Source organism: Empidonax traillii, unplaced genomic scaffold (assembly GCF_003031625.1).
Source record: "Empidonax traillii isolate 1590-97213 ecotype Southwest subspecies unplaced genomic scaffold, ASM303162v1 scaffold34:size3740991, whole genome shotgun sequence".
Taxonomy (NCBI): domain Eukaryota; kingdom Metazoa; phylum Chordata; class Aves; order Passeriformes; family Tyrannidae; genus Empidonax; species Empidonax traillii.
Window position 1 is genome coordinate 1685040 of NW_020955227.1, and position 26448 is coordinate 1711487.

The 26448-nt window shown below is 47.1% G+C and overlaps 2 protein-coding genes across 2 annotated transcripts; one reads left to right on the forward strand and one right to left on the reverse strand.

Annotated features, from left to right (window-relative positions):
* ZDHHC12 (zinc finger DHHC-type containing 12) lies at positions 1-4337 on the forward strand. The gene is made up of 5 exons (XM_027877764.1): positions 1-85; positions 338-474; positions 1333-1419; positions 2532-2698; positions 3183-4337. The coding sequence occupies exons 1-5, from the start codon at positions 1-3 to the stop codon at positions 3490-3492; spliced, it is 786 nt and encodes a 261-aa protein (XP_027733565.1). The 3' UTR covers positions 3493-4337.
* Positions 4338-5812: 1475 nt separating this feature from the next.
* Positions 5813-21824, reverse strand: PKN3 (protein kinase N3). The gene is made up of 22 exons (XM_027877765.1): positions 21721-21824; positions 18258-18540; positions 17552-17700; positions 16616-16745; positions 16368-16519; positions 16053-16248; positions 15570-15761; positions 15206-15315; positions 14587-14730; positions 13550-13625; positions 13221-13407; positions 12465-12576; positions 11612-11688; positions 10701-10767; positions 10054-10145; positions 9511-9687; positions 9359-9421; positions 8722-8798; positions 8050-8192; positions 7697-7804; positions 7067-7147; positions 5813-6657 (listed from the first exon to the last, which is right to left on the reverse strand). Exons 1-22 carry the CDS (start codon positions 21742-21744, stop codon positions 6445-6447), a joined length of 2853 nt encoding a protein of 950 aa, XP_027733566.1. The 5' UTR covers positions 21745-21824; the 3' UTR covers positions 5813-6444.
* Between the last annotated feature and the right edge of the window lie 4624 nt (positions 21825-26448).

Sequence of the window (26448 nt, forward strand, 5' to 3'; positions counted from 1 at the left end):
ATGGGGCCCGGCGGGCGCTGGGTGCGGGCGGCACACACGGCCCTCAGCGCGGCCCTGACGCTCGGGCTCCTCCTGCACAGCACGGGTGAGGCAGGGCCGGGCCGGGGCCGCTCCGCCCCGGGGGCACCGGGGACGGGGATCGGTGCGGGGGCTGTGCGGGCTCTGAGCTGTCCCCCCCAGGGCAGGGGAGGGTGTGGGGAGCCCCTTCTCAGCCTCTCCCCGCTCACCCCGCCCCGGTTCTCCCCGTAAGTGGGGGATCCCTTCGCTAAGGCCAGAGGGAAACATCCCGGACGCTTCACAAGGAGCTGCTGCTCTTTCTTTTTTGGGTACCTTTCAGATCTGCGCGAGCAGGAGGAGCGCGGGGAGCTGCTGCAGCCGCTCAGCTTCGTCCTGCTGGTTCTGTGCTCCGTCCTGCTGTACTTCAAGGTGTCTCTCATGGATCCGGGTTTTGTTAAGCCTGAGGAGGAAGCAAAGGTAAATCCCTTCATAAATGAACTAAGTGGTGAGGCTATAAAGTCCACAGGCTTCTCTTGTTTTTCCACTCGGCAAGATAAGAACAGTGTGAAATAGTTGTGTTGTGCTGGCAGGAAGGAAACAAGTGCAGGCCATTGGAGATGAGACCAGAGTGCCTCACATTTGTATTCTGTAACGACAGCAATAGGGGTCAGACTTTAAATGTGCCTTTCACAGCACTCTGACTTTGTAAGTGACTGTGCCATTTGAGCCCAAGTCCTCTCTTCCAGCAGAGGCTGCAGTGCCCTGTGGAATGTATACATGACCTATTTTATTTTAACTGCTGCTAAGCGGTACAAGTGCACAAAAACCTAAACTGAAGGGCAGGCTTGGCAGACAGTGCTCTCTGCAGCCCTGTTTATTGAGCTGTTTATGGATTGGTTGCTCTCCCAGAGGACACACACACAAACAAGTTACAGCGAGATAAACTGAGATGCAAAGTTCCCGTAACTGATAGTCTGCCCGAGGTTCGCTGCCTTCCAGACTGTGCAGGACTAAAGCGTGAGCAATCTTGGTCCTCCATCATTAATGTGAGTGCAGCTGGGGATGGAAGTGAAATCTTGTTTTTGTCCCCAAGTGTGTCTTGTCCACAGTTAGTTCTGCCTCTGTGCAAACATTCTTTGCACGGTTACAGGAGCCCGTTCCCTCTCACTGTGCCACAACTGCAGCTTCTCTAGGAATTCTGAGGAATTATTCTGTTTAACTTTCCCAATGATAGAGATAACCAGCACTGTGTAACTGCTGAGTAAAAGGGTGCAGTGAGACAGCTCAGTCATGCCAAGACAGCACCACACAAACCTCTCTGTCTCTCTTTTGCAGGCAGGGGAGGCTGAAGGACAAAGCCTGGTGACGCCCCAGGGCACCAGCGAGGTGAAGCTGCGGCGCTGTGGTTACTGCCTGGTGAAGGTGGGCATCCAGAACGTGCTGGAAAGGGATGGGATGAGGGATTTGACAGTTCAGCTGCTGCTGGTGGTGGTTTTCAGCAACATCAGTGCTGCTCAAAGGAGGCTGGGCAGATTGTGTTGCTACACATGCAGTAGTGATGGACACTGGCACAAAGGCTGGAAGTCCCTGCTGGCTTGTAGAAACAAGCATCTTCTTTTGCCATGGAAAAACTGTATTCCACATTCTTACTGCCATGTCAACCAGTGTCAAGGTTATTTTAAACATACCTTGATAGTCAGAAGGGAGGTTGAACATGCCCTGTGTGAACTGATCATCACTGAGAGCTTGTTTGGAGGCCTTAAAACAACAGAACATTGGCCTGGATGGGAAAAGACAGCATGAAGGAGAAATTAGAGCAATTTAATTAGCTCTTAAAACAGTTTGCCTAAAGCCTGTTTTCAGAGTGATCCTTATCAGTTTAATAAAATTAGCATTATCCCAGCTTCCATAAATTCCTAAAGAATATCTACCAGGAGAAGGGAGCTTATTGCAGGAGGGAAAGCTGGCGAAGCATTTCTGTGCTTCGGGGCACAGATCTTAGGAATCACTACTTTTCTCAGCCAGGTCTTTCATCTTTTCTGTTCCTGGTCTTTGAGCTGCTTTCCTGTGCAGGTGTCTTGTACTCACACAGAAGCAGAGACACTTCCCTCCTCTGTGCATCCCTTAAAAACATCCCATCCCTGCCTACTCTGGTCAACAGCAGTGGTCCTTCTTTCTCACCCTCAGCTTTGTGTTCGTGCTTTCCTAAATGGACTCATGGGTTCTGTCTCCCTCTGTGGCACACTGGACATCCTATAAATATGTAGGTAATAAAGATGTGTAGATAGAAGTAATGTGGGAGAGTCACTTAGTTTGGATCCCACCCATCTGGGTGTGTTCCAGCGGAATCACGACCCCCTGGAGCTGTTCTCAGCAATGCTGATGTGCTGTTGTTTTACCCTGAAGTGCTTTAGGGACAGGACTGCTCAGGAGGAAGAGTTTTGTTCTGTTCCACCAAGCAGGGAATGGGACAGCACTGGACTACTGCCAGTGAGTTTTTTCTCTTTTTCTGATTGATTGTGTCTGTTTTGCAGCAGCCCATGAGAGCCAGGCACTGCCAGCTGTGCCAGCACTGCGTGCGGCGCTACGACCACCACTGCCCCTGGCTTGAGAACTGTGTGGGAGAAAGGAACCACCCCCTCTTCATGGCCTACCTGGGTGTGCAGCTTGTGGTTCTGCTGTGGGGAGGCCACGTTGCTTGGTAAGGGTGGGAGGTGGCCTTTGGACCTCTGAGATGGCTGAAAGTTGTGGTGCTCCTTGAGGCCCACGCAGGGGTTGGTGTAGAACGTTGGACTGGCTTTGGATCTTCACCGTCTTTTGCATCCTGGAGCCCCCTAATCTTGAGCAGAATCTGATAATTTAGGTTTCACTGTTCATTTTGCTTCAGTTACTGATCTTTGTTTACAAGTCCAAGTGCTGGAAACTCCATCAGGGTTCCAGCTGTTCAGGAGAGGAGTTCACTCAAGACCATTGTCTCTCAGCTGTCAGTGGAACCAGCACTTCTAAACTTCTTAGATTCCAATCCCTACAGGTGCAGTCTCTCAGGACTTTACAGTATATGAACTCTCTGCAGTAGAGGATTATCAGCAGCTCTCTAGTTACAAATCAAACTTAAATGTGCCATCAGGTTTATGGAACTAGTTTTGCTCCATTAACCGCAGATTTGTTTCTCTTTGAATTGAAAGGTCAGGCCTCTACTTTCAACAGTCCTGGGAATGGCTGCAGCACAACGTTTTCCTCCTCCTGTCCTTCTTCCTGATAGTCACATTCACCATTGTGGTCCTGCTGCTGCTCGTGTCCCACCTGTACCTGATCTCCTGCAACACCACGACCTGGGAGTTCATGTCCCACCACCGCATCTCCTACCTGCGCCACTCCGAGCGGGAGAATCCCTTTGACCAGGGCGTAATCCTCAACCTCTGGAGATTCTTCTGCTCACGCCAGCTCACTGCGTGGGAGCAAATCTATTTTCACAGGAACAGTGAGCCTGTGTAGTGCCAGGAGTACCAGCACCCCTGCAGGTTGCTGGGCAGAGCAATTGCTGCTGCTTCCTCGCACTGAACTTTGACACAGCACGGACTGTGCAACCGGCTCCACTTTTCAGGGATAGCCAGGGTTATTTTTTATATACAGATATATGAGTTAAAGATGAGACCCTGGTTCTGGGAAGGCCAAGGTCAGCAGAGCTGATTTCTGGTCCGAGCAAAGGGATCTCTCTAAACTTACTGCCTTTTCTTAACCATATCCAAACCTCCTGAAAAATTCTCTTCCCTGAGGTCTCCCTCTCGTTTTGCTTCTGGGAAAAAAGCAGCAATTACAGACAAAACCAGGATCAGTGTAATTCTTGTGGCCTTTCTTCAGCCTAGGTCTGACTGGGAGAACTGCAGTGCCTTTTGTCAGTAGTATTGGGCACGGAACAGAAATACTTGAGTAAATATTTAGACAGTCAAAAGCAAATTTCATTTCATCCACATGCCTCAAGTTAATGCTTTCCACAAAGCTTTGAGGCTTAACACTGTTAAGTGCATGAGAAACAGCTGTAAGACACCCAATTCAGCTTATGAGATAATTAGCCTGTACTTTGGGATGCCCTGAGCAGCTTCCTCACAGCTTTTTAAGTTGATGCTGCTGTTAACAATTCACAGGCTATTTGGAATCAAGTCAGCAAAGAATGATACCATCTACTTTTCTCTGGACAGAAGAGTAATGCTTGGCTGCTGAGTTATTGGTAAAACTACTACTACCTCAACACACTAGTGAGATTTTAATAAAAGAATACAATTCCAGTGCAAGAAGAAAGCTGCCAGGTGCTGGTGGATGAGATGAGGGCTGCTGACAGCAGCAAGTGCACTTGTTTTACATTGAAATAGTTCAGTTTTCGATGGGGTATTAAAAGGAAGTTTGGGATGGCCAACTTCAAAACCAGAAAAGGCTGTGGTGTCAGTTTTAGTCCTGACCCTTTTCTGTTAAAAAACAAACAAAAAAACCCCACCACACCAAAAAACATCACAACAAAACATTATTAAAAATTATTTTGTGCCCTAATTGCCTTGGCTCAGGAAGTGAGAGCAGCTCAGGAGCACATCTGGCAAGCCAGGAGGATGCACTCAGGGTTTAAAGTTAATGAACACTCACGAAAGGACAGTGCAGCCACTACCACAGCATGACAGTCCAAAAGCAGTTTGAAAACTGCACAAGATCCCTTTTTTGACCAAGTCCAGAGTGTGTGATCTGTGCCCAGTCTGGTTTGTTCAGGGTAGAAGCTCTTACGAGAGGGATATAAAAACACTAAGGATTGTTTTTGTGACACTGCAATAACCATCCAGAATGGACTCTGTAGTTGTTTGTGTCACTGTGGTGCCTGCTAAAGCCTGGATCATCTTTTCTGGTTCTTCAGGAATCAGTCAAGTAGAAATCTGTCAGCAGGTTCTACAGCTCAAAGCACAGTTTTGCTCTGTTTGGTAAATATTTTTAAAAAGCACTGGGATGTTAATTTACCTTTTTTTTTTTTACTCTAAATTATAAAATAAAATACTAAATATGCATTTTTTTAATTCTTTATGCCTCTCTCTTTGAACCCAAGTTCTAGGTTTCACCTGTGCTAACAATCCCCTGTGCCACTTCCCCACTTCCCAGTGGCCTTGACCTTAAGAAAAGCCACAAAACACACCCCAGGGGCCAACAGCCAACTGTTACCACTCAAACAAGAGCAAGGAAAACATCTCCCCTGCTCCAAAGGGACCGGTGTCCTGCCAGGCTGAGCAGGAGGCTGAAAGGACCTTTGCAGGACGGAGATTTCAGCACCAGTTATACTTGGCTCTGAAAACAGGAAATGCAGGTTCAGTTTTGCACCACCGTGGCTCTTACCTTGTTGAATTCTGCAGCATTTGGAGCAGTCCTGGTTTAACAAGGCCAATTCCCTGGATCCTTTATCTCCAGGTCAGCACAGCTGCCTCAGGCCCTCTCCTGTCTACATCTGCTAAAGAAACACTGTAAGAGCAATGATTCTGTCCCTGTTTGCATCAGCTCTAGAGACCCTTCCTTTTTGTTCAACAAGGTAACAGAAAAGATACAGGATTTACACACTGATAAAATGTGGGGAAAGACAACCTGACAGCAGTCATTGGTACGTGCCAGCTGATGACACCATGCAATGTGTACTCAGACAACCTGAGTGAGAAGGAAGAAGGAAAATATTACATTGTAAATTGACATTTACAGAGCAAAATAAAATCCTGCCTGTTGAGCAGAGTGTGGTTAGCCCTAATCTAAAACATTCAGCTAACACAAAGGAGATGAAAAGCTGAACATTTATTATAAGGAAAGATATCTTTATTTTCAAAAAAAGGAAAAACGTGCAAAGCTGTGGGGTTTTATATGATTAAAAACAATGGCTAAGATTTGGCATCTTTAATGAAGTAGAAAGAGACTCATTTTCCTTAAGATAAATCACTTGGATCATTATCAAACATCATTGTCTTGGTTATGTTCAAATCCACTCCTTGCCTGGCATACACATATTTATGAGTGGGAAATGGCATAAAATCATTACCAGGAGGAAATGCTGCATCTCTTCTCTAGAAAATAAGTGAGAAGTGGCCATTCCCCCTGCTACTCTACAACATTAAAAAGCCACACTACTCACTTAGGCTTTTTTCAAAGAGCAGCCTGGGCTGCAGAGATGATTTGAGTCCACCCTTAATTCCAAATTTCCATCTACATTCAGTGACAGCAGAAGATACATCGGGTCAAACATGAATTATTCCTTAAGGATAACTGACATCCAGTGTCCCTCCAACAAATGAGGCTGGCACACCCCCAGCAGGGGCACCTCCTCCTGGGGCCATCAGCACTACCTGTTCCGTGGATCCTGTTGACTTTTCCACTGCCCATGCCAAGTCCTCTCCAGGTGGTAACAATCTGTTCACATTTTGTGTGGCACAGGAATCACACATCTACAAGGTGTCTGGACACAAAGTCAAAGTCCTTGAAGACAGTCTGCTCCTTGCGGGTGAGGACAGCGACCTCCTCGGGGGGAGTGAGGATGGGCTTTTGGGAGGTGAACTCCTCGTCAAAGTTGCTGATGTCTGTTGGATCTCTCAGTGTGGGCACAAAGGGGGGCTTCAGTCTCCTGGCAAGCAGGGCATCCCAATCAATTCCCTGGGAGAGAAGGAAGGGAACAAGCTGGATTGAGAAATGCAGCTGCAATCGAATACACTGACTGGCAATCGCCGTCATCGCCGAACAGCAGCTTTGATGCTGCAGCTTCATTTAGAAAGGAGGGTTTGTTGATGTCTCCAAAGTTGGGTGTATTTGTACATAGAAGGAGCACAATCAGAAATAACAAAGGGGCTCTGGCAGCTTACAGATCCCAGAAAACACACGAGGGATGTCATTTCAAATGTGAATTAAAACACATATTCCTGAATGGAGCAATGAGGTACAACAGAAACTACCACTAAGATCTCACTGATAACTAATGGAAATATGTCCCAATACCTACAGAGAGCAAATCACTCTCAGCTCAGACACGAAAAATGATGGAGAAGGAAATAAAGCAAGTTCCTACCTTAAAAAAGGGCTGGATTTTAATCTCTTCTGCATCCTTCTCCCCTGCTCCCAGTCTGCGCTCTGGACATTTCCGAAGCAGCTGCAGAAATATGGGTTCAAAATTCAACAGTGGTACCAAGGATGGACAGAAATAACGTTCCAGGGAGAAAAACAAAAGAAGGGATGGACTGGTCCCTCAGTATCTTCTCATTTTCACTTTGCACCAAGGTCATCTGCCAGGAATAGCTCAGACCCAGTTCCTTGTAAACAACGTGCCAACAGCAATAAGATACCTGCTATAAACTGCGTGAAGCATCTCAGCTTAATTGTGCACCTGTGACTGAGGGGTCACATTCAAACCCTGCCTCCAGCCCTCTCCACTGCATGGCTCTGACATTCCTGCCCTTGAATCAACACTTCTCCATGTCAGACTGAGCAGGAACAGCGAGCAGCCTGCTTAGTCATCCTTACACAGAACTGCACTTATGTAAAGAGATGGAAAGGAAAAATATGGGTAAATGTTCAATGGTTCCTTAGTCTGTGTGGGCAGCTCCAGATTACACACACAGATGTATCCAGTCTTAATTGAGTCCCTCTGGATCCACACTCACAATTCCTCAGGCTCCCAGAGACCCACCAGGCCCATTACCTTCCGGATTATAGCAAGTGCCTCAGCTGACAGGAATCGTGGATACCGGACCTCATCATTGACAATGCTGTCAAAGACCTCCTCCTCGTCATCTCCAGGGAATGGTGACTGCAATTGGGACATTCTGTTATTTAACAAAAATACCACCCGCTCCTCACTATTAAACAGGGATGAGAATAGCCGGGAGTTGTTGGATTAATTAACGTTTGGCAAGTGAAATGAGTGAGAAAAATGTAACTGAAGTAATAATAATAAGTAATAATAAATAAGTGGCTCCATTTAGCACATTTTCTCTCAAGTGGTCAGGTCCCCAAGCCTGGTTAGTGAGATTCCCTGAGGAAAAGTGGCCTTACCTCCCCAACAAGCATCTCGTAAATGAGCACACCCAGTCCCCACCAGTCCACTGCCCGTGTGTACGAGATGTCCGTCAGCACTTCCGGAGCCAGGAATTCGGGGGTGCCACAGAAGGTGTTCGTCCTGTCTCCAAAACCTATTCCTGGAGGAAAAGGAAAATCCAGCACACATAACTGACTGGATCACAGGCAGCCTCACCTTCTGACAGCTGCAGTTTGGCACCTGATGTTGTCACCTGGGCAAGGGTTCTCATCAAGGCTTGTAAATGCCAGGGAGGAAGTGGGGAAACCTGAGGCCCCCAACAGCTCCAAAACCCAAGTATACAGACAGTGCTTAAACAAACAGCAAACCCAAGAAAACCTCCTGCAGATTCCACTGCTCACTTACTCATGTACACATTTTATAGTATCCCATATTCTGGCTCTTTTGAACAAACAAGCACGTTTTAAAAGCCTTCACAGGTTTCCTGAAGATTAAATGACAAAGTACTCTTCCCAAGTTCATCATGGCCAGATAGGTGAGGAGTTTTTTGTTGCTTGGTTTGTTGTGGGTTTTTTTGTTTGTTTTTATTTTTAAAATGAGAATTAATACAAGTTACACACATCCACCTACTACAGCCCAGATCCTAAATTAATCCTCATGGCTCCGTTTCAGCTTCTCCAGTCCCTCACCTTCCTTACACAGTCCAAAATCTGCAATCTTCACAAATCCTTCAGCATCTAAAAGGAGATTATCCAATTTCAGGTCCCTGCAGGCAAAGAAGATGAAAGAAAACAGTGGCTGAAGTCTCAGGATTGCCATCCAACGTTTTTTTTTTTTTGCAAGAGGCAGAAGGTAGTGTTAATAAAGAGAATAAAAACTAAATTGAGAGAAGTCTCCATTTGATTTAAATCATGCGTCATTTGGAAGATTCCCCTTAATTTATTGATATTTTCCTCTGAACAAAAGGCTCACAAAGCAGCTTGGAGCTGAGTGGGGCTAATTCATCTGGAAAAGGCCTCCCACAACAGCATGACAAATTACTTGACTACCACAGTGAAAAGGAAAGCAACAACTTACAGGTGCCCCCCAGAATGTATTGACATGTCACAGAGGATTAATCACCTGCAGCATGCCAGATGAACTGCTTCTAGGTGACTTTCTTTACTGTGAGAGCACGATGGACATGCTGATAGCAACAGGCAGTAGAGGAAATAAAGACAGACAGAAAGATTAGAAACCCCAGCAAAACAGTGGACTCCAGACACAGCCCCAGGAGAAACCAACTTCCAAGTTGCCAAACTTGTACTTGAGTCTCTGCTGCATTACCTATAAACAATTTTCTTCTCATGCAAGAACTGCAGCCCCAAGACTACACAGGCTGTATAAAACCTAAAAGACAGAAATAGTTATCAGGAAACATAGATGAAATTCAAGTTAAAAATTTACAGTGCCTGGAGAGTTGAGTAATTCTAACTCACTGTGCCATATGCTCTGGGAAGACATCCTCGTGGATGCGCATCATCAGATCCCCCCCTGGAGTGTATTCCATCACAAAACAGGCGTGGTGAGGTGTCTGGAAACATGCAAACATGTTCACAAGGAACGGGTGATCAGAGGAATTGACCACTTCAAATATTCTCTTCTCACAGTTCAAGCTGCCGGGATTCAAAGAACAAAAACCTTCGTGTTAAAACTCGGCAGGAAAAAAAAGACTGTTTTGAGCAAGGCAGGATGAAGGAGAAAATCTTTACACCTCAAGTCAGAGAAATAAAAAGCGAGGACCAGTGCAAATATTTCTCTTATAAACTTGCAAACCTTGGCTTTTAGAGTGTTCTTCAGGTGTCATTCTTGCAGAAGTCAGACCCCATTAGAAGTTTCCTTATTCCTGATTTTAGTTATCCAAGACTTAGAGTCGCATTTAACCTTCATGGTACCATGGGCAGTACACATCATACTAACACTTGATTACAGATGTGTTAATGTAGCCTCTGGCAATAGCACCATCTCCAAACAAAGCTCACCTATCAATCTCATCTCTCCTGATAATGTCTTTCTTCTTCAAGGCTTTGATGGCATACAGCTTCCCAGTTGCCTTGTACTGGGCCAGCAGTACCTGAAAAACAACAGGAAAGCTGTACTTCAAACAAATCTCGTCTTTTCCTACTGGATTACTTCGACTCCCCTCGACACAAACTATTTCCATCCGTTCCAGACAGTCATTCTCAAAACCCAGCTCATGGAACTCCAAAAGCAGAGCTCTGCTCTTTGAGCTGCAGCAGTGCAGATGGATGTCAGTGTAAGTTATGTCCTCACAGCTGGCCCAGTGCTTCAGGAGCTCTCCCAGCAAGCAGGCACACAGATTTTGGGAATGGAGCTATTCCATGACTGATCCTCATGCTAATGAAAGGAATGGCAATGGTTGTGCTTTATGAAATGACTTGGCACTCCCAAGACAGTTTTCTGCAGGCTTTGAAGCCACAAATCTTCAGGAGCTTTGACTGTTAACAACAGTTTTCAGCTGCTTGTGTGGCTGGGCTGGGTTTGTTGTGCGTCTGCATTGCTGCAGACCTCTCCTGTACTGCAATGTCTCCATTCAGACCCCAAAGCAGAGCCCCATCTTCCCAACCACAGCCCCCCTGCCCCGCTCCACAGGGGCCTTCTGTGCTACCTTCCCAAAGTGGCCACGGCCCAGCACAGCGATGCAGTGGAAATCCTGCAGCTCAACTGTCCTTTTCCTGCAGACAAACACAAGAGTTGCTGAGACAACCCCCAGAGATGCAGGAGCAGATAACAAAGGAGTGTGTGTTTGTGTTAGGGGAAGGAGCTCTCTTCAGCAAAAGGGAAAGCAAACAGCTGTGCCAACCACTCCTCACCTAAGCTGAAACCCTGACAACTGAGGGCTGCTGCTGTTCTGCCACTGAAAATAGGAACCTTAAAGTGAGGGAAGTGTTCCCAGTGGCAGGGAGCACTTCCATCTGTACTGAAAACAAGAGGAACAATCCTGACTCTCCAAAGCTGCTCTCTCTGTCACTTCCCATAACAGGGTTAGTTCCCCTCCACCCCCATCCTTGGGGTGGTAAAATTCAATGTCTCCTGCACTCCTTTCAGCAGGCTCAGCAGCAACTGTGGTGAACAGACATGTGCACAGTGCTGGTAGGAGACAAGGGCACAGGAGAAAGGAAGTTCTCAAATAGGAACTGCAAATAAAATGCACTGAGACAACAGACATAACGTGCTGCTGGGAAAAAATATCTGAATACAGAGATGCTTTAGAATGTAACGTCAGCCAAAAGGAACCTCAGGCTACAGAATTGCTAGGAAAGAAAATTTTTTTTAAATAACAACCTATACCCTAAATGCTTTTAGTCCAGGATCATCTTTAAAGGTAACAGACACTCCATACTCCTCCGGTGAGTGGAATGAAGAGCTTTCATGGCATTGTCCACACTCAGCACTAAGAATCTGCTGCTAAGAAACCAAAGCACACCTTGAGCAGAATTTCAGACTGCATGCTAAAAAAATTCAGCCCAGGGACTCTTTAACCTGTGATCCAAGGCAGCCCATGCTGTCCACAGTTACCTTGGAGACACTGGCATTGGAAATCCTGTTCCAGCAGAGCTGCAGGACTTCTCCTCAACATGGAGCCTCTTCAGGCACTGGGAAGAGAAAGAAAAACACAGTGGGTCATCCTCTGGAATCTGACCTGAACACCCACATCCAGATTTTCTCCTCTGGGAAGATCCAGCGTAACCACGGCCAAGTCATCACCTCTGCCAAGGGGGAAGCAGCAGGAAAACAGATTGTCTGTGGGCACATAAAGCTATTCCCATGCACAGGATTTTTTTTATAGGGTCAAACCTTTTAAAATAAACACTTTTAAAAGTCTAGGGTAGAACATTTCCTTCCTAGAAAAAAGGCCTTTCACGTCAAAAGAGTCACAGTGATCAATGAATGTCTCCATCACCAAGCCAAATGAGAAAGGGTGAGATGTGGTAGAACACAGGTCATTAACCATTGTACTACTCAAAGCAATTTTCCTGCTCCTTCCAATCAGAAAAGCTGAGCTGCCCTTGGTTTTGCCCATAGAACTTCATCTGCTCCTAAAAGCCTGCTGGCCCTCCTTTCCTGCTTTCTCTGGGCAGCCATCTGTTCTGTACTCTTGCCCTGGACTCCCAGTGCTGATCCACCTCCATTCTGCTTCTCTTAAGAAAAGCAAATTATACTTTTTTTTTTTTTATAAAGGGAAAAGAAAAGAGAAAGAAAGAGAAGTGCAACTCTTTGTGGAGAGTCCATGCCAAAACAGCTCCCTGGATTCTGAATCCCTGGAGATCAGTACAGTGAAGTTCTGCAGTAATGAACAATTCAGAAGGCCCAGGTTTTGAAAGGACACCAACCAACAAAGTCAAGTTTCCCAATCAGCCCATGTGATTACCGGGGAATCTGCAGGAGATGGTGCTGATTCCTTGGAGTTGGCCATCAGGAAGAGGCGTGGAGGCTTGGGTGGTGCTTCATCAGCAAAGGTGAGCTTAGCCACAGGGAAGTCACTGCATTTGTGAGACAGAATTGAAGCAGATTCTGCCTTAGGGGTGAGTATTGTACACAGACACCTTTGTGCCACTTTTGCTGTGTTCAGCCCAAGTCACTGGACAACAGGACTCCCTGATTCACACCTAAAGCCTATGAAGTATCAACAGTCTCCTAAACGAATTAAATTGGTTAGACTCATATTCCAACACTGGCTTTCTGATACTATAAAACCAAGGAAACACAAGTGTGTAGAAATAAGTCAGTATGATCAAGAATTTATATGAAATCTTCATTTTAGCAGCGACACAGTAGTTGACTCAAGTGTTTTTCTTTTCTAGGTCTTGTGTATCAATGGGAATAATCTCTTTAGAGAATGACTGATTCTCTAAAAGTTAACTCCAACAATTCAAAAATTCATTTTGGGGGAACTTTCTTCTACAGCACATATAAAAGCTCAGCTCTGTCCCTTCTGAGTGTTACACTATGCCAGTGGTTGGAGTACATGTGAGTGGAATTTTCTTTCCTTTACATCTTTTTGTGTAGACAGATACATTTTTCTCATCAGTGTCTTCTTCCACCTTAGAAAGATGTAACAGAATTTTAACATCTACCCCACCCCCATTCCGGAGTGTCATCCAGCAATGCTCAGAACACGACTTACCCGCTCAGTTTGGACGCTGAATCTGCAGGACTTTGTGGGGAAACTGGAGGAAAGTCTGTCTGAGTGGGATCGTGGAGTGGGGGACTCAGAGTGCTGATGGAACTGCAGGGAGGGAGGAAACTCATCATCAGGCGACCCCAGGCAGCAACATTCATGTTCATCTGAGGAGCTCGGAGAAATTCCTTTCCTGGAGGAGTCGGAGTCAAAACACCGGTGAGATGACAACACATAAATTACAGTCTCATGTCATTACAGTTTTCACCCAAACACCCATGGGTTATCCACAAAGGTAGCCCAGACAGTGAGCACTGGGTTGTCCAGCCCCTCACCTTTCTGCTTGGGGAAAATGCGCTTCTGTCGCTGCAGTTTTGGCTTCCTCTCAATGACAGGGTTGCAGAACATCACCTGTCAGAGAAGCCACAGGGATTTGTCAGGATGCTTCATTTAAACTGTAAACCCAAACTTTCCCACATGCCTGTTCCCTCATCAGGCTGTCCATTTCTATCTGTTTGGTAAGGTAGGAGTCACTCCCATAGACTCCAGACTGTACTGTTCTGGCTTCAGGCTCTGGACAGCTGTTACTTCAACTGTGGGTTTAGCTGTTAAAATTCTCTGCTACCAGGAATGTAGAAAACTCCTGGAATTAAGACTAATTCCTATCCCAAACAAAATTTCTCCAATTTGCAAAGCCATGCATAAGGAACACATCCATTTGGAGGGTAACGAGCACAGTAGTTCATGGCACAGAAATAAAACCCCAAAATAACAAAACCAACCACCACAAAACAACCACAAAATAACCCAAGAAGGAAGGGGAGAGGAGGCAAATTTTGGTACATGAGATCCAGATCCCTGGAAAGATAACCACAGGAACTTTCATCACAACACAAAGGAGAAAGTATAGTGGCTTTTAAGGGATTATGTAGCTGATCTCTTCACTGCTGGTACTTTAAAGTATTATGAGCCTCAGAAAGATGATAAAATAAGCGTAGCCAGAGGGAATTTGGATCTCTGATTCTCCAGTCTGTGATTCAATCCTGACCATTAAGCCATATGTTTAATTAAAGTGTCGCTGATGATTCATAATGAAAGCAAATAAAAACCAGTGGATTTCACAGCACACACACATAATTACAGTGAAGCAGCTGAAGAGCCACTCTAGGCTATGGCACGTGGACACCTTTTAGATCGTGTTGTTTCTTATTCTTATGTGGGATATTGGTGCAGAGGGATGTCAGGAGTCATTCTACCTTTCTGGATTGCTGCTCCTCCCATTCCTTGTACTCTGGGTTGAACAGCTGCTTTCAGGGCAGGCACCCTAACCAGGCAGAGCTGTCTGAAGAAGAAACAAAGCTTACATTTATACCTCTGCAAAAAGCATCCCCTGGGGCTCGAGCGAGAGGCACATCCCGTGACGTTCGTTATCCAGGAAATCATCCAAACGTAAGAACTTCACGGCACAGAGCTCTCTCCAGTCCCTCCAGTACACTGCAATTTCCAGCTCACGAGACTGGGGGGATGGGGGGAGAAAAACAAACAACAGCCCACGAGTTACATCCTGCCCCACGCTCTGGAAACGGCACACACGCGCTGTTGTAAAAGAAAAAAAAAATTATAAAAAAAGCATGCGTAAAAAATTTCTTTAGTCCTTCTCTTCCCTGCTTTGATGTTTTCAGATCTTAGCTACAGACCATCTTGGAGGTTGCTGTCTTGGCTCCCCATTTAGAAATCCCTGAGAGCCACTTTGCTGATAAGATGAAATAAAACTGCCCAGATAAGGAGAGAAGGACAACAGATGCTGCTCAGGCTGAAGGTCTGGCAGAGCTGCTCTGCCTGCAGGGGAAGGCTGAGAGAACTGGCACATCAAAGGACACGGGGACAGCAGCAATACAGGGTTGGGTCCAGTGGAACAGCAGCTAAACAAGCAAATCAGGTAAGGGGAAATGAGAAGACAAACACAGCCCAAGGATCTGGGGCAGACTCACCCTGTCCAGCTCAATGACAAAGCTCTGGTCCCAGGCCTGGTTGTTAACTGGGCCCCAGTTTGTTTGGCCGACCACTTTGTTGTCCACTTTGAGCACAGCAAGGACCTCATCTGGACAAAGGAGAAAACACGGCCTATAACCTTTAACCAAAGAGAACCTGTCACGCTGAAGGTGATCATCCCAACCCAATGTAATTCCTAGGACAGTGCTGGAAGCAGGTGTGATGCAATACATTCTCTCCATTCGTTTTGCAGAAATCAGGTGTTTTATAACAACATTCACACCAGGCTAAGCCAGCACCACGATGAGAAGCCCCCTTGCTCCCACGTGCCCCTCACAGGTGGACAGTGAACCCCCTACTCACTACATGGCTCTTCACTCCGCAGGTACTTCCCTGCCACACCACGGCCGTGGATGCCCAGCCCAACTCGTGCCCGGGAAAGGGACCTCAAATCGCTTGGGCTGCCACAGATGGGAGAAGAACTCGTCATTCGGGAACGTCCTGGAACGTTTTCCAACAGATCCTGACACCCCATCAGTCTCACTTCCAGTGTTCCTGAGAATTTTAGGAGAGTAAGGAACATTATTATGTAAAGTGATCCTAGATCAGCCTGTCCTCACCAAGAATTTCTCAGATTCATGATTTCTTGGTTAATAGTTCAAACTGACTCTGGATTAATAGACTGCAAATCCACATGATCAGAAAGCTCTGCCTGGACTAGAGTGGTCAGGCAGTCCAATTCCTAGCAAATCAAGTATCCATATAACAAGAGGCATTACAACAATGAGAAAGAAATACAACTTGTTTTTCCCTCTCACAGCAACAGGCCATGCAGGATTCCCATACCTGTGAGGGCTGTGGGTTTGATGACTGGGGTGGGTTGGATGCTGCCATGCCTGGCTCCCAGGGCCGAGGTGTTTACCAGGTCCTGTTTGATGAGGGCTTTCTTTGGGTGATCAGGAGAGAGCTCACTGAGCTGCCGCTCCAAGGACAGGCGCAGCAGGTCAATCTTCTGAGAGGACTCTTGCAAGCGACCCTGGGCCTACCAGCGGAGAGTGGAACAGGAAACAGGCAGGAATTCTCAATGTGCAGCCCCTAATCGTGCCTCACTAATGTGCAGGCATGAAACCACCCCAGAAAGCCCGAGCAGCACCCACTCACCTCGGCCAGGAACTTGCGATCCTGGACCCGACTGCCCCCGAGGATCTTCAGCACATTTTTTGCCCCCTCAGCCACAGCAGCTTCGATGCGCAGGTGGTGCCTCAGCTCCTCGATCCGCAGCTCCAAAGCGCTGATGGTGCTCCCCATCCTCACTAGCCAGATGGAACATGGCAAAGATGAAAATCCACTGAGTACTGTGGATCTTACAGCTTCGGCTGAATCTGCTCTGGGCTGCATCAGCACTTTACCTGCTGGATCCACGGCATCTTCCATCCCTCCCGCTGCCTGGGACACCTTCACGATGTGCATGCGGATTATCTCGATCTTGGTCTTGCTGTCCTGAAGCATCTGCTGAGCGGTCGCCAGGAGCTTCCGCTCCTGCCAGGGGAAAGCAGACCCAGAGAGAGACCCCCGATCACTAAAAATGGGTTACAACGATGTGCTCACTTATGAGGGAGAGGTGGCACTTGCAGGAAGGGTGACAAATGACCCTGGGCTGGAATACAGGAGTGGTTATGTAAGGGAGGCACCGCTGAGGGTCAAGGACTGAGATCACCATCTCCATTTGCAGAGGGAAAGGACAGGTCAAGGACATGTCCAGTTAATACCAAACCCTGCAGTCATTGAGGCTTGTTGTTCCCTGGTTAATGGCACTTAAGGTGTTCTGGGAGCAGAGGTTTTGAACAAACAAAAATATCACAACCCTCCCCACTGCTGGTCTTACTGAATCAACCTTCCTAATAAGCCTGGATTTTAGTTTTTTTTAATTATCCTTTGACTTTTAAATATGATTACACCAAACTCAGAAAGTGGGATGAATGTGAACCCAGCAAACTTCTGAAAACTTTCCTCACATAAAGAGATGCCACTCACTGTGCTTAATCCTAAACAAGCCAGTGATATCCAAACATCCCACCAACTCAGTGTGCAGTCCCAATGCTTTGTCAACTTTCTTTCCTCAAGTCAGTGACTGAATGTGCCTCTTACTCCACCCTCATGTGCAGTAACATGACGTGTTGTCACTCTGCTGAGACCAAAACCACAGAGCTGGGATTCAGCAGGCAAACTCTGCAAATGAATTTCTCTCCCTCACCAGTTATCAGAGAGGGATTTGTATACAGACTTCAAACACAAATTTTGATCCAGGAATCCATGTTCCAACAGGGCTGATCATTCCTGCTTACCTTGGATGTGGAATACATTTGGATCATGTTCTCAGCTCCTTGTTTCACTTTCATTTCAACATGCAGCTGCTTTTTCAGAGCTTCAACCTTCCTTGCCATGGGGTCTGGGTTTCTTTCCCAGAGACACGGATCTGGAGATGCAGATCCATCTGCACAGACAACACAATCAATACCATTAGTCATCTTCTCTTGTTTCATTTCACTGAGTTATAGATGGGTGACTCTGTAAAGGGAAGTTAGTCCACAAAATAAGGTACAAAAAGGTCTTGTCTACAGAACTGATTTACAACACTGTTTCAAATGAAGCTTAAGCTCATATCTGTAATTATTTCTTAGTTTATGAATTAACCTGTCCTAACAAGCACTCCTCCAATTTTAGACTCATTCATCCTTAGAGATACTTGGACATTTAACTGCCAGAAACTCTATTCAAACCTCTCCAATTCCACCTCCAGCCCATTCCTGAATATTGCCCACACCCAACGCTCTCAGCTGGTTTTCTCCCTGCACTGATCTCTCACATTGCCTCTTTCACCCTGATTGCCCCATTCTCAACTTTTTACTCCACAGATCATTTCATCAGTTAAAAAACAACAGAGAAAGCTCACAGTACTTGTGAGCCAGCAGAAAAATGTATCAATTCCATATCTATAACCAGTGCAGCACAACAAGGGAATTTTCCTGTCAGCCATGCCCCATGATGTACCTGTCTTCCTCTCCTCTTTGTCTGTTATTACAATCCTTGCATTGAGCTCCTGCAGTTCCCAGTGCAGCTGCTCCAGTTTCCTGTTGGAGGATTTCAGCACGTGCTCGATGTGCACGAGGTTCTTCCTGTCCGTCGTGGCTTTGCGCAGGTTTTCTGCTCCCTCTTTGATCTTCAGCTCTTTCTGGATCGCCCTGCGAAGCAGCTCCTTCTCCCCCTCCAGTTTCTGCTGGAAGCTCGGATCCATCAAGTTCCCACCGTTGTCCAGCTGCAAGAGGCAGCTGCCCTGCAACCAGAGAGAGTTGGGTAAGAGGATTTCAGGGAGAACACGCTCCATTTTTATGGCACAGCCATACCCTCATAAGATTCTACTCCTTTGTTTCATTCACAAATTCTGAAGCCAATCTTTTCACCAAATTTTCAAGAAGGCCAGCCCTACATTTCAATTGCAGAGGACAGGACACAACTTTGACCTTACCACACCTCAGTTTGGTTTTAAACCATAACAGATTAAAATCTTCATCTTATTTGTTTGCTCGTTATTTAATGTCTGCACACGTCGTCGTTCTTCAAGTATCAAGGCCCAGCCAATATTTGCTCTTGCTCTGATCAACGTTCACTTTTACCAGTATCATGTTGCACATACAGATTTTTATCTGGTTATGCCTTGATGCTGACTCCTCAAAGACAAATCTCAGATAATTTGATAGAGCTTTTAGGAATGACCCAAGCATGTGTTAACTCTCAGCTGTGAGCCCTGAAGAAATAAAATGTAAACCCTACAGCTGTTTCTACAAACGAACGAGCAAAAGAGTCAGTCTGACTGTCTGCTGTACCTACAAAGGTGAGCAGAGTGGTGTCTCAGTCTCTGTTCTCTAAAGGCCACTTTAACATTATTATCATGGGTTGCATTAATAACATTCACACTTGTTCTCTTGCTTTCCATCATTTCCAACAGCACTTGTTGCAGTGGAACGTGGCTCAGGAACAGTTCTGGACAGAGCTGCTCTGTCACACACCCTGGACATGCCCAGTTTGGGCAGAGCAGAGGTTTTATCTCACTGCCCAAAAAAAACCCCACTGGACTCAGACAGGAGCTGCAAAGCACCCCTGAGGATGCCACCCAACACCAGAACAGATCCCAGCCAGAGCTTGTGCTTCTCCCTTCACCAGGAAGAGAGGCTTTAAGGCATTCAAAGGAACGAATACATTAATAACTTCACATTAATGACTCACATTCAGTGCTCAAATGCAAAAGGAATGATCAGGCCCCACTAGAGTAACTGAGTTAATGTCCCCAGCACATCAGTGACTGAACACAGCACTCACTCACTTTCACACCCTCCAATAAGCTGACCACATTTCCAACAACAAACCACACCGGGTTTCTGTTACTCCGGCACAATATTGCACTTTGAGAGTGTGCTGTGCATCCAAAACCTAGGCCAGAAACAATCCTTTAACCAAAGACCCAACCAAACACCCTCGATCAGTTTTTGCTACAATTTCAGTCTAATACCCAAAAGAAAAAGGTAAAAAACAACCACCTATTTTAAAAGTTGGCCTAAACCCAAGTTTGGGCCACAATAGCCAAAATAGGAGTTGTTCAGATTGGTAACAAAACAAAAAGGTTCAGATTCACATCCTGATTCCAGGAAGTTCTCGCCCAATTAGTAAAGCCAGGAACTAAGCCAGAGCTTTGAAAAACATCCAGAGTTTTGTGAGGAAGAACTTGAATCATGGAGTTCCTGAGTCACAGGCAACCTTTACCAGCTCTAAGCTGGAAAATCAAAAGGATCTTTATCCACTCTGTAGCAAGTGACTAAAAAGAGTTTGTTGGTTGCAATTCTCATTTAAATAATTAATAAAAGCACACAGACTTATCTTCTATCCAAACTATGCAAATGGATGTAAGCAAATCCCCCCCTGGATCCACTCAGAGCAAAGGTGCTCAACAGGGAGACCTGGATATTGGTTCAGAGAACAGGTATAGTCTGGGCAGTTCTTAATTTTTCCTCCACATCACTCTCTGCCAAAAGCTAATCTGAATATCAGTTAATGCACCATGCTGACTTTCTAAATATATTTAGATTGTAAGCATGATATGTTTTACTGGATCCTTCTTCCCCTCCGTGCATGAGAGAGAGCCATAACATGGACATCGTTCGCACCAGGAAGATTAAATATTCCACTACTGAGGAGGATGGGAAAGGTGAATTTGCATTTGGTTTTACATTCTGGCTCGGGGATTTCGGTGGGGTGTCAGGACACTGCCACAGCCCGTGCTGCAGCTGCTCTTGGGATCCCTGGGAAGGTCAGTCTCCAACACAATCCTGAAACACATTTACAGCTTGTAGAGAAATACCCAAACAAGCTGAAATTAGCTGGCTTTTGGCACTTGCAGTGAGGCTGCCAGAGCTCGCCCAGGGCTTCCGCCAGGCTCGTGTCTTACCCAAGTGTCCAGACTACTTCCTCATAGCAAAAATTTCAGCACTATCTGAGTTGCACATAATCCTCTGGATTGTAGCCAGTAAAATCCCATCCCATCCATTAGATCCTTGGAAACAAGCTTCACCTGCACAAAGCCCAGAGCAGACCTGGCCCTTACATTTTCACCACTATCACAGAAGCTGATTTATAATTTGATTTAATAAGCTAGCACACCATCCTCCCTGCAGTCCACGCGTGTTTCTAGCACATCCCAAATCCCATCTTTCACGGCAACTTTGCGCCTTAGGGATGAGCCCTGCATCCAGCGGCTTCCAGTCAGACTTCCTGCTTACGAGAAAAAGCCACCGCTAACTCTGGAAAAAGGTACTTGTGGTCCTGCCCGGAGCCTTCCCAGCTCCAAGGGCGAGGCTGGGAAGCAGCGAGCGCAGGAGGCACCGGGATGGGGAGCAGCCAGCGCTCTTTGTGCCCGCGTCTCCGTCCCTTCTTTCCCACATTAGGTTTGAAGCTTTCTCCTCAAAGGAGGAGGGCAGGGCATCTCCCCCTCTCCGGGGAGCTCGTTCCAGACACGACTGTTTGTTTTCCCAGCACGGAGCCCGGCTGCCCTCCCGGCCCCGCGCCAGCCCCTGCAGCCGCCTCGCCCTCCCACACCTCCCCGACGCCGAGTTCCCCTCAGCGGGCACCGACTTGGCCCGAACCCCGTTTCCCTGAGGGGAAGAGAGATGTTTTTAGGGGATCCCGCTTGCTTCCCACACCCTCTCCCACCTCCCCGGGGCGGGAAGCCCCTCACTGCAGCCCCCTCCGAGGAGGGCCCGCAGGGAGCGGGGCGCGGTGCTTCCCCGGCGGGGGGATGGATGGAGGGACCCTCAAAGGGCGGAGCAGGGAGCGGTGCTTTCCCGGAGGAGGGGGGATGGATAGAAGGACCCCTGAAGGGCACAGGCACCCCGAAGGTCGCGGAGACCCCCCTCTCCCAAGGCGGGGCTCGCCCCGCCACCGCCCCCGAGCCCTCAGCGCTCACCTGCGGGGTCGCCATTGCCGCCATTGCTCCTCCCGGACCGCCCGGACCGGCACTTTTCAAACTCGGCGGTCCCGGGGCCGCCGCCAGCGCCCTCTCGCGGGGCGGGCCCGGGGGAACCGCCGGCGGGCGGCCCTGGGGAGCGGGAACGGGAGCCCGGGAGCGGGAGCCGCCCTTCCCCACACGGCCCCGGGGCAGCCGCCGCTCCCGCCCCCGGCTGAGGTGGTGCCGCCGCCTCCGCCCGCCCTCAGGGGAAACGCGCGGCCGAGGGCCCGTGTGGCGGCGGGAAGGAGCGAGGACGCCGCGGGGAGTGAGGTACCGGACACCGCCCCGAGGGGAAGGAGGGGCTGGAGAGGGGCTGGAGCGGTCAGTGCCCGCAGTGGCACCGGGACCGTGGGTCCGTGCCAGAGGGAGGCGACGGGGATGCACAGGGACACATCCCCCGCTCGGCCCCGCTGGGAGAACCCCCTGCGGGTGCCCCTCTTTGTGCTGCGGCCAGCGGGTGGTTTCCAGTTTTAGTTCTCCAAACTGACTCGCAGCCGGCGTTTGTTCACAGGGGAACCAGCGAACTGCGGCTCCGCTCGGGTCGGGATCCCTGGATCCCGTCCCTGGGGTGATCCCCGCCGCGGTGCTGGGCTGTGGGGAACTTCTCCCCGTGCAGAACTGCCCCTCCAAATGCAGGATTTGGAGGTTCAGACGAATATTTCAGTGAATAAATAACTTAAATGCTTTGGGTAGGCAGCAATCCCTCAGCTCTCGTGAGTGAAAAACCACTGGTGCTGCTGTACTCCCATCCCATCACACAGAACCGACTCGGTGCTTAAAACAAATTAAAAAGATACTTACTGCTTTCAGGTGTTAAAGACCCTCCTCAGCAGTATTACATAATATTATTACCACACTAATACGCTCTTCAGTCCTGGATTGTGCACAGCTGTGAGTCAGAAGGCATCTGGAGGTGATACTGTTCCCACGTACAAATTTAGAAATGTACTAATAAACAGAAATGTTTTCCTTTTACTTAATTAGAACAGTTTTTCTAGCCTAAGCGTTTTGTGAGAGATTTACAACTGAATAATTACTAAAAGGAAATCACACGAAAATAAAAATGTAAAGTAAAATTCCGATCCAGCTTAACTGAGTTGAATTAACAAAACCTTAACTTCTATTAAACTTTTGGATATGCTCCTGTTGTTAATAATGCAAGTGCACTTGATTAATATAAAGCCTTCTACAACCTGTTACTGTTTGTAACATGGTCCAGGCTCTAGTCAGTGTTTAAGGAATTATTTTAATTGGACTGTTCATTCGGTGGAAATACTGAAAGTCAGACTAGTACATGTGGATGGAATTCCAGAGGAGCAGGGACACTTCCACACCCTCACAGAGCCAGCAGGCAGGAGCAGGGCTGGGTTTGGCTCCATCACTGGAGAGCTTTGGGGGGCAGCGGCTGCAGGGGCTCTTTGCCCACTCGGGATTCACAAAGGGGCTTTCCCCTCTTTCCTCCTGCTCTGGGACCCTCCAGGGAGGCAGAGTGAGGGCAGGGGGGCAGTCCAGGGAGCTGGAGCTCCCCATCCTGGAGGGCCAGGGCTGGCGCTCTCCAGGGTGATCCCGGAGGGGCCGTGTCCCCAGTGTCCCTGGCCCCCCGTTATCCCAGCCCACCCCCGTGTCCCACATATCCTGCAGATAGAGGCGGCCGGGACGTGGGATCAGCGGTTCCTGCCCTCTGGGCAACCCCCGTGGCATGGGAAGATGAGTCACAGCCGGGATTTGTGCCTGTCCAGCCCTTCCAGGATCCCGCAGGGCAGCAGCCCCTGGTGCTGGGGATGCTCCTGGGGAGCCGGGAAAGGGCAGCGTGGGAGCGGCCCGGGGGAAGGGGGGTCGCGGTTTCCATGCCGGGATGGAGCTGTGCGGCCTCTCTGGGGGCTCCTGGAACGGGGCCGGGGGTGGTTAAGGGGGGCCCCGACGCTGAAGCGGCAGCCCCGTCCTCCCCTAAACCCGAGAGAGGGCACTGCACGGGAGTCCTGGCTGGGAGAAGGTGAGGATCGAGGAGAAATGCCTTAGAACTTTCCATTTGTAATCCAGGAGAGGGAGGACAAGAGATTAAGCATAAATCTGCTCCCCGGAGCAAGCAGGAGTCTGGTACCAGAGTCACTTGTGACCTCCCCTCTGTTCTCCATGAAGGAGAAGCACGTCGTGGCCACTGCCCACCTCACCCGCGGAAGATGATCCTGAGTAGGGGATTAATAACTGATTCTATTGAAAAAGACTCTTAGAAATGGTGACTTCGAATAACAGTTAAATGTACTTTAATTCCTTCAAACAGAAGGAGAGCTTGAAGGTACAGCAGAGAAATTATTTCACTGATTTCAGTCTCTTAAAAAAAAAAAAAAAGGCATGGCTTCAAACTTCAGGAACAGTATCCAATAAACAAAGCACTATCCCTATGCACCTGGTTTAGTGTGGTACAAAGAGCTTACAGACTCAAATGTCATAAATGACTGAGAAATCGATTCAGATAATGCTTGTTTACAGGGACAGAAACTATGTTGACAAGTATGAATAAGTACACAGATAATCTGTTTAAAAAACTCAAACCTTTCTAACTATATTTACACACACACACAGATGTATTTGTTTGGCACTAGAAATAACAGACAAAAAGATATTTCCATTTTATAGCAATTAAAACTTCAAACTTAAAAATAACCTTTGAGCCTGTCAAGTCATACAGCCCCAGCAGTTGTTAAACTGCTGCCAACTCCACGTTCTAACCCTGGAAATTCAGCCCACAAAGCCTCAAGTCAGCATCCACCTGTGACAAATTTCACTGGGCAGGATTAACTGGATGTGAAGAGCTCAAGGAGGGGGGAATTAATGATAGATATTTAATAAGAATGAATCTCCCATTATTATCCAAGGTAGATGTCTACTTTTAAAAGCTCTTTATATGCATATAAAATAAATCAAGTAAGAAATGGACACCCATTACACATACTCAGCCCAATTAGACATGAACACTCAGAGCAAATGATGGCCAGCTGTAGTATTTCTTCAGCATTGCAGAGAAATGTGTTAATCCCTACTCATTTCCATGGCTAAAAAAAAAAAAAATAATTAAGATAATGCTTAACTAACATGGTTTATTCTTCTACCATCTTAGTTTACTCTTTAGCCATTCCCAGGAGTAAACCCTTAAGTTTCACAGGAAATTCAGTATTATCAGTGCAGCAGCAGGAGTATTTTGGCACCCTGCAAAATCCTAAAGAACGTGCAAGAAAAAAAGTTTTCTAAGTAGCATTTAATTATCCAGACTTCTCATTTCTTTTTCCTGGTACTTGACTTTACAAAGCCTGAAGCCTTGATTACTTTCAGAACAGTTTTTCAAGGTTTTCTGCTAGTGGAACAACAACAACAGCACAATGTTTTTCCCCAAGCATCCAAGACTAGCAAAATGATTCTTTTCCTTGAGAAACGACATAAAAACTAAGTAATGAGGCATCGTGGCAAGTAACAGCACATCGACCCTTCACCACAGCAGGAAGCCATTCTCAACGTCACAACAAAAAGCAATTAAATGGAAAAGATCTGAAATTTATAGGACTTTACAGGTTTTGTTCCTCCCCTCTCTAGGTGCCAAGAAACCAGTACTGGTCAAACACTACTTCGCTCTGCCAGCAGGGTCGGGGCAGAGGCTTTGGTTGAGATGGAATAAAGTAGATGGTTGTCTTATTTCTGGATGTGGCATTGTCCCTGACACCTGGCTGCACTCCAGGCTGGATGGACCACACACTCCCACAATGTCTGCCCTCACACATTATTTGTCTCCACCAGGGATCGATGGTGTCCCACCAAGTGTGTTTTTTAAGCATCCAAACCGGGCAAATTCCTGTGAGGAAAAGGAATCAAGAGCACATCACAGCAAGTCTTCCCAGAAGACAAGTCTTTTCTACACATCCAAAGAGCTGTTTGAATTTCAGATTAGCTGATATAATTTTTTTTTTTTTAAATATTTCAAAAGCACAGCACGTTAAAACAACTTCCATTACGCTTTGTGGAACACCAGCACCAACAACCTCTATGTGAAATTTTTACAGGTCTCCTAAAATGAGAGTGTATCTAAAGCACACACACAATGCTGCTACCAAGGGAAGAGAGCAGGGAAGTAACAACTTTTTATACAGGAGCTTCACACCAAGAATCCTGCTCTTTGAAATAGCCCAAATTAGCTTGCATTTAAGGTTTCTTTTCAACCTAAAAGACATATAACCCCCCCCAAATCTTAACAGTAAGACCCCTTGGCCTTTTAATTCTGAGCTTGCACAGAATTTTCTATCCAACTGCTGTACTGGAGACACAGTACTGTAAGTTACTGCTTCAAAACTCTGAGAAGGGACTTTTGGAAATGAGGAATAAAAACCTGTGTCTTCACACGTGGCCCTACAAGAGTCCATGTGCAGCAGGAATTACCAAAGGAAACACTTCCCAGCTTCCGAAACAGTGGGAACTGAATTAACTGATTATCAGTCCACACACAAGCACAAGGCTGCACTGCACTACAGAAATACTGACCAAAATGCCCCCACAAATGCCTAGAAATGACTAAAATTCCTTAACAGGATATTAAAAACGGTTCCTTTCAGTGAAGACCAACCAGCCCCTTTGTGTACACATTTAGTTTTATTGTAACAAAGCAACTTGTACACTTTAACGTTTAAAACTGAGCATCTT

What these genes read in the sequence shown, in the direction of transcription:
- ZDHHC12 (XM_027877764.1), top strand. Translation starts at nt 1, where the DNA reads ATGGGGCCCGGCGGGCGCTGGGTGCGGGCGGCACACACGGCCCTCAGC. An exon ending in AGCCTGAGGAGGAAGCAAAG is followed by an intron (nt 475 to 1,332) that starts GTAAATCCCTTC and finishes TCTCTTTTGCAG; the next exon opens with GCAGGGGAGGCTGAAGGACA. An exon ending in TGGGGAGGCCACGTTGCTTG is followed by an intron (nt 2,699 to 3,182) that starts GTAAGGGTGGGA and finishes TTGAATTGAAAG; the next exon opens with GTCAGGCCTCTACTTTCAAC.
- PKN3 (XM_027877765.1), bottom strand. Translation starts at nt 21,744, where the DNA reads ATGGCGGCAATGGCGACCCCGCAG. An exon ending in GCCGTGGCCACTTTGGGAAG is followed by an intron (nt 10,146 to 10,700) that starts GTAGCACAGAAG and finishes GTTGTTTTTCAG; the next exon opens with GTACTGCTGGCCCAGTACAA. An exon ending in ACGAGATGCTTGTTGGGGAG is followed by an intron (nt 7,805 to 8,049) that starts GTAAGGCCACTT and finishes TCCCAATTGCAG; the next exon opens with TCACCATTCCCTGGAGATGA.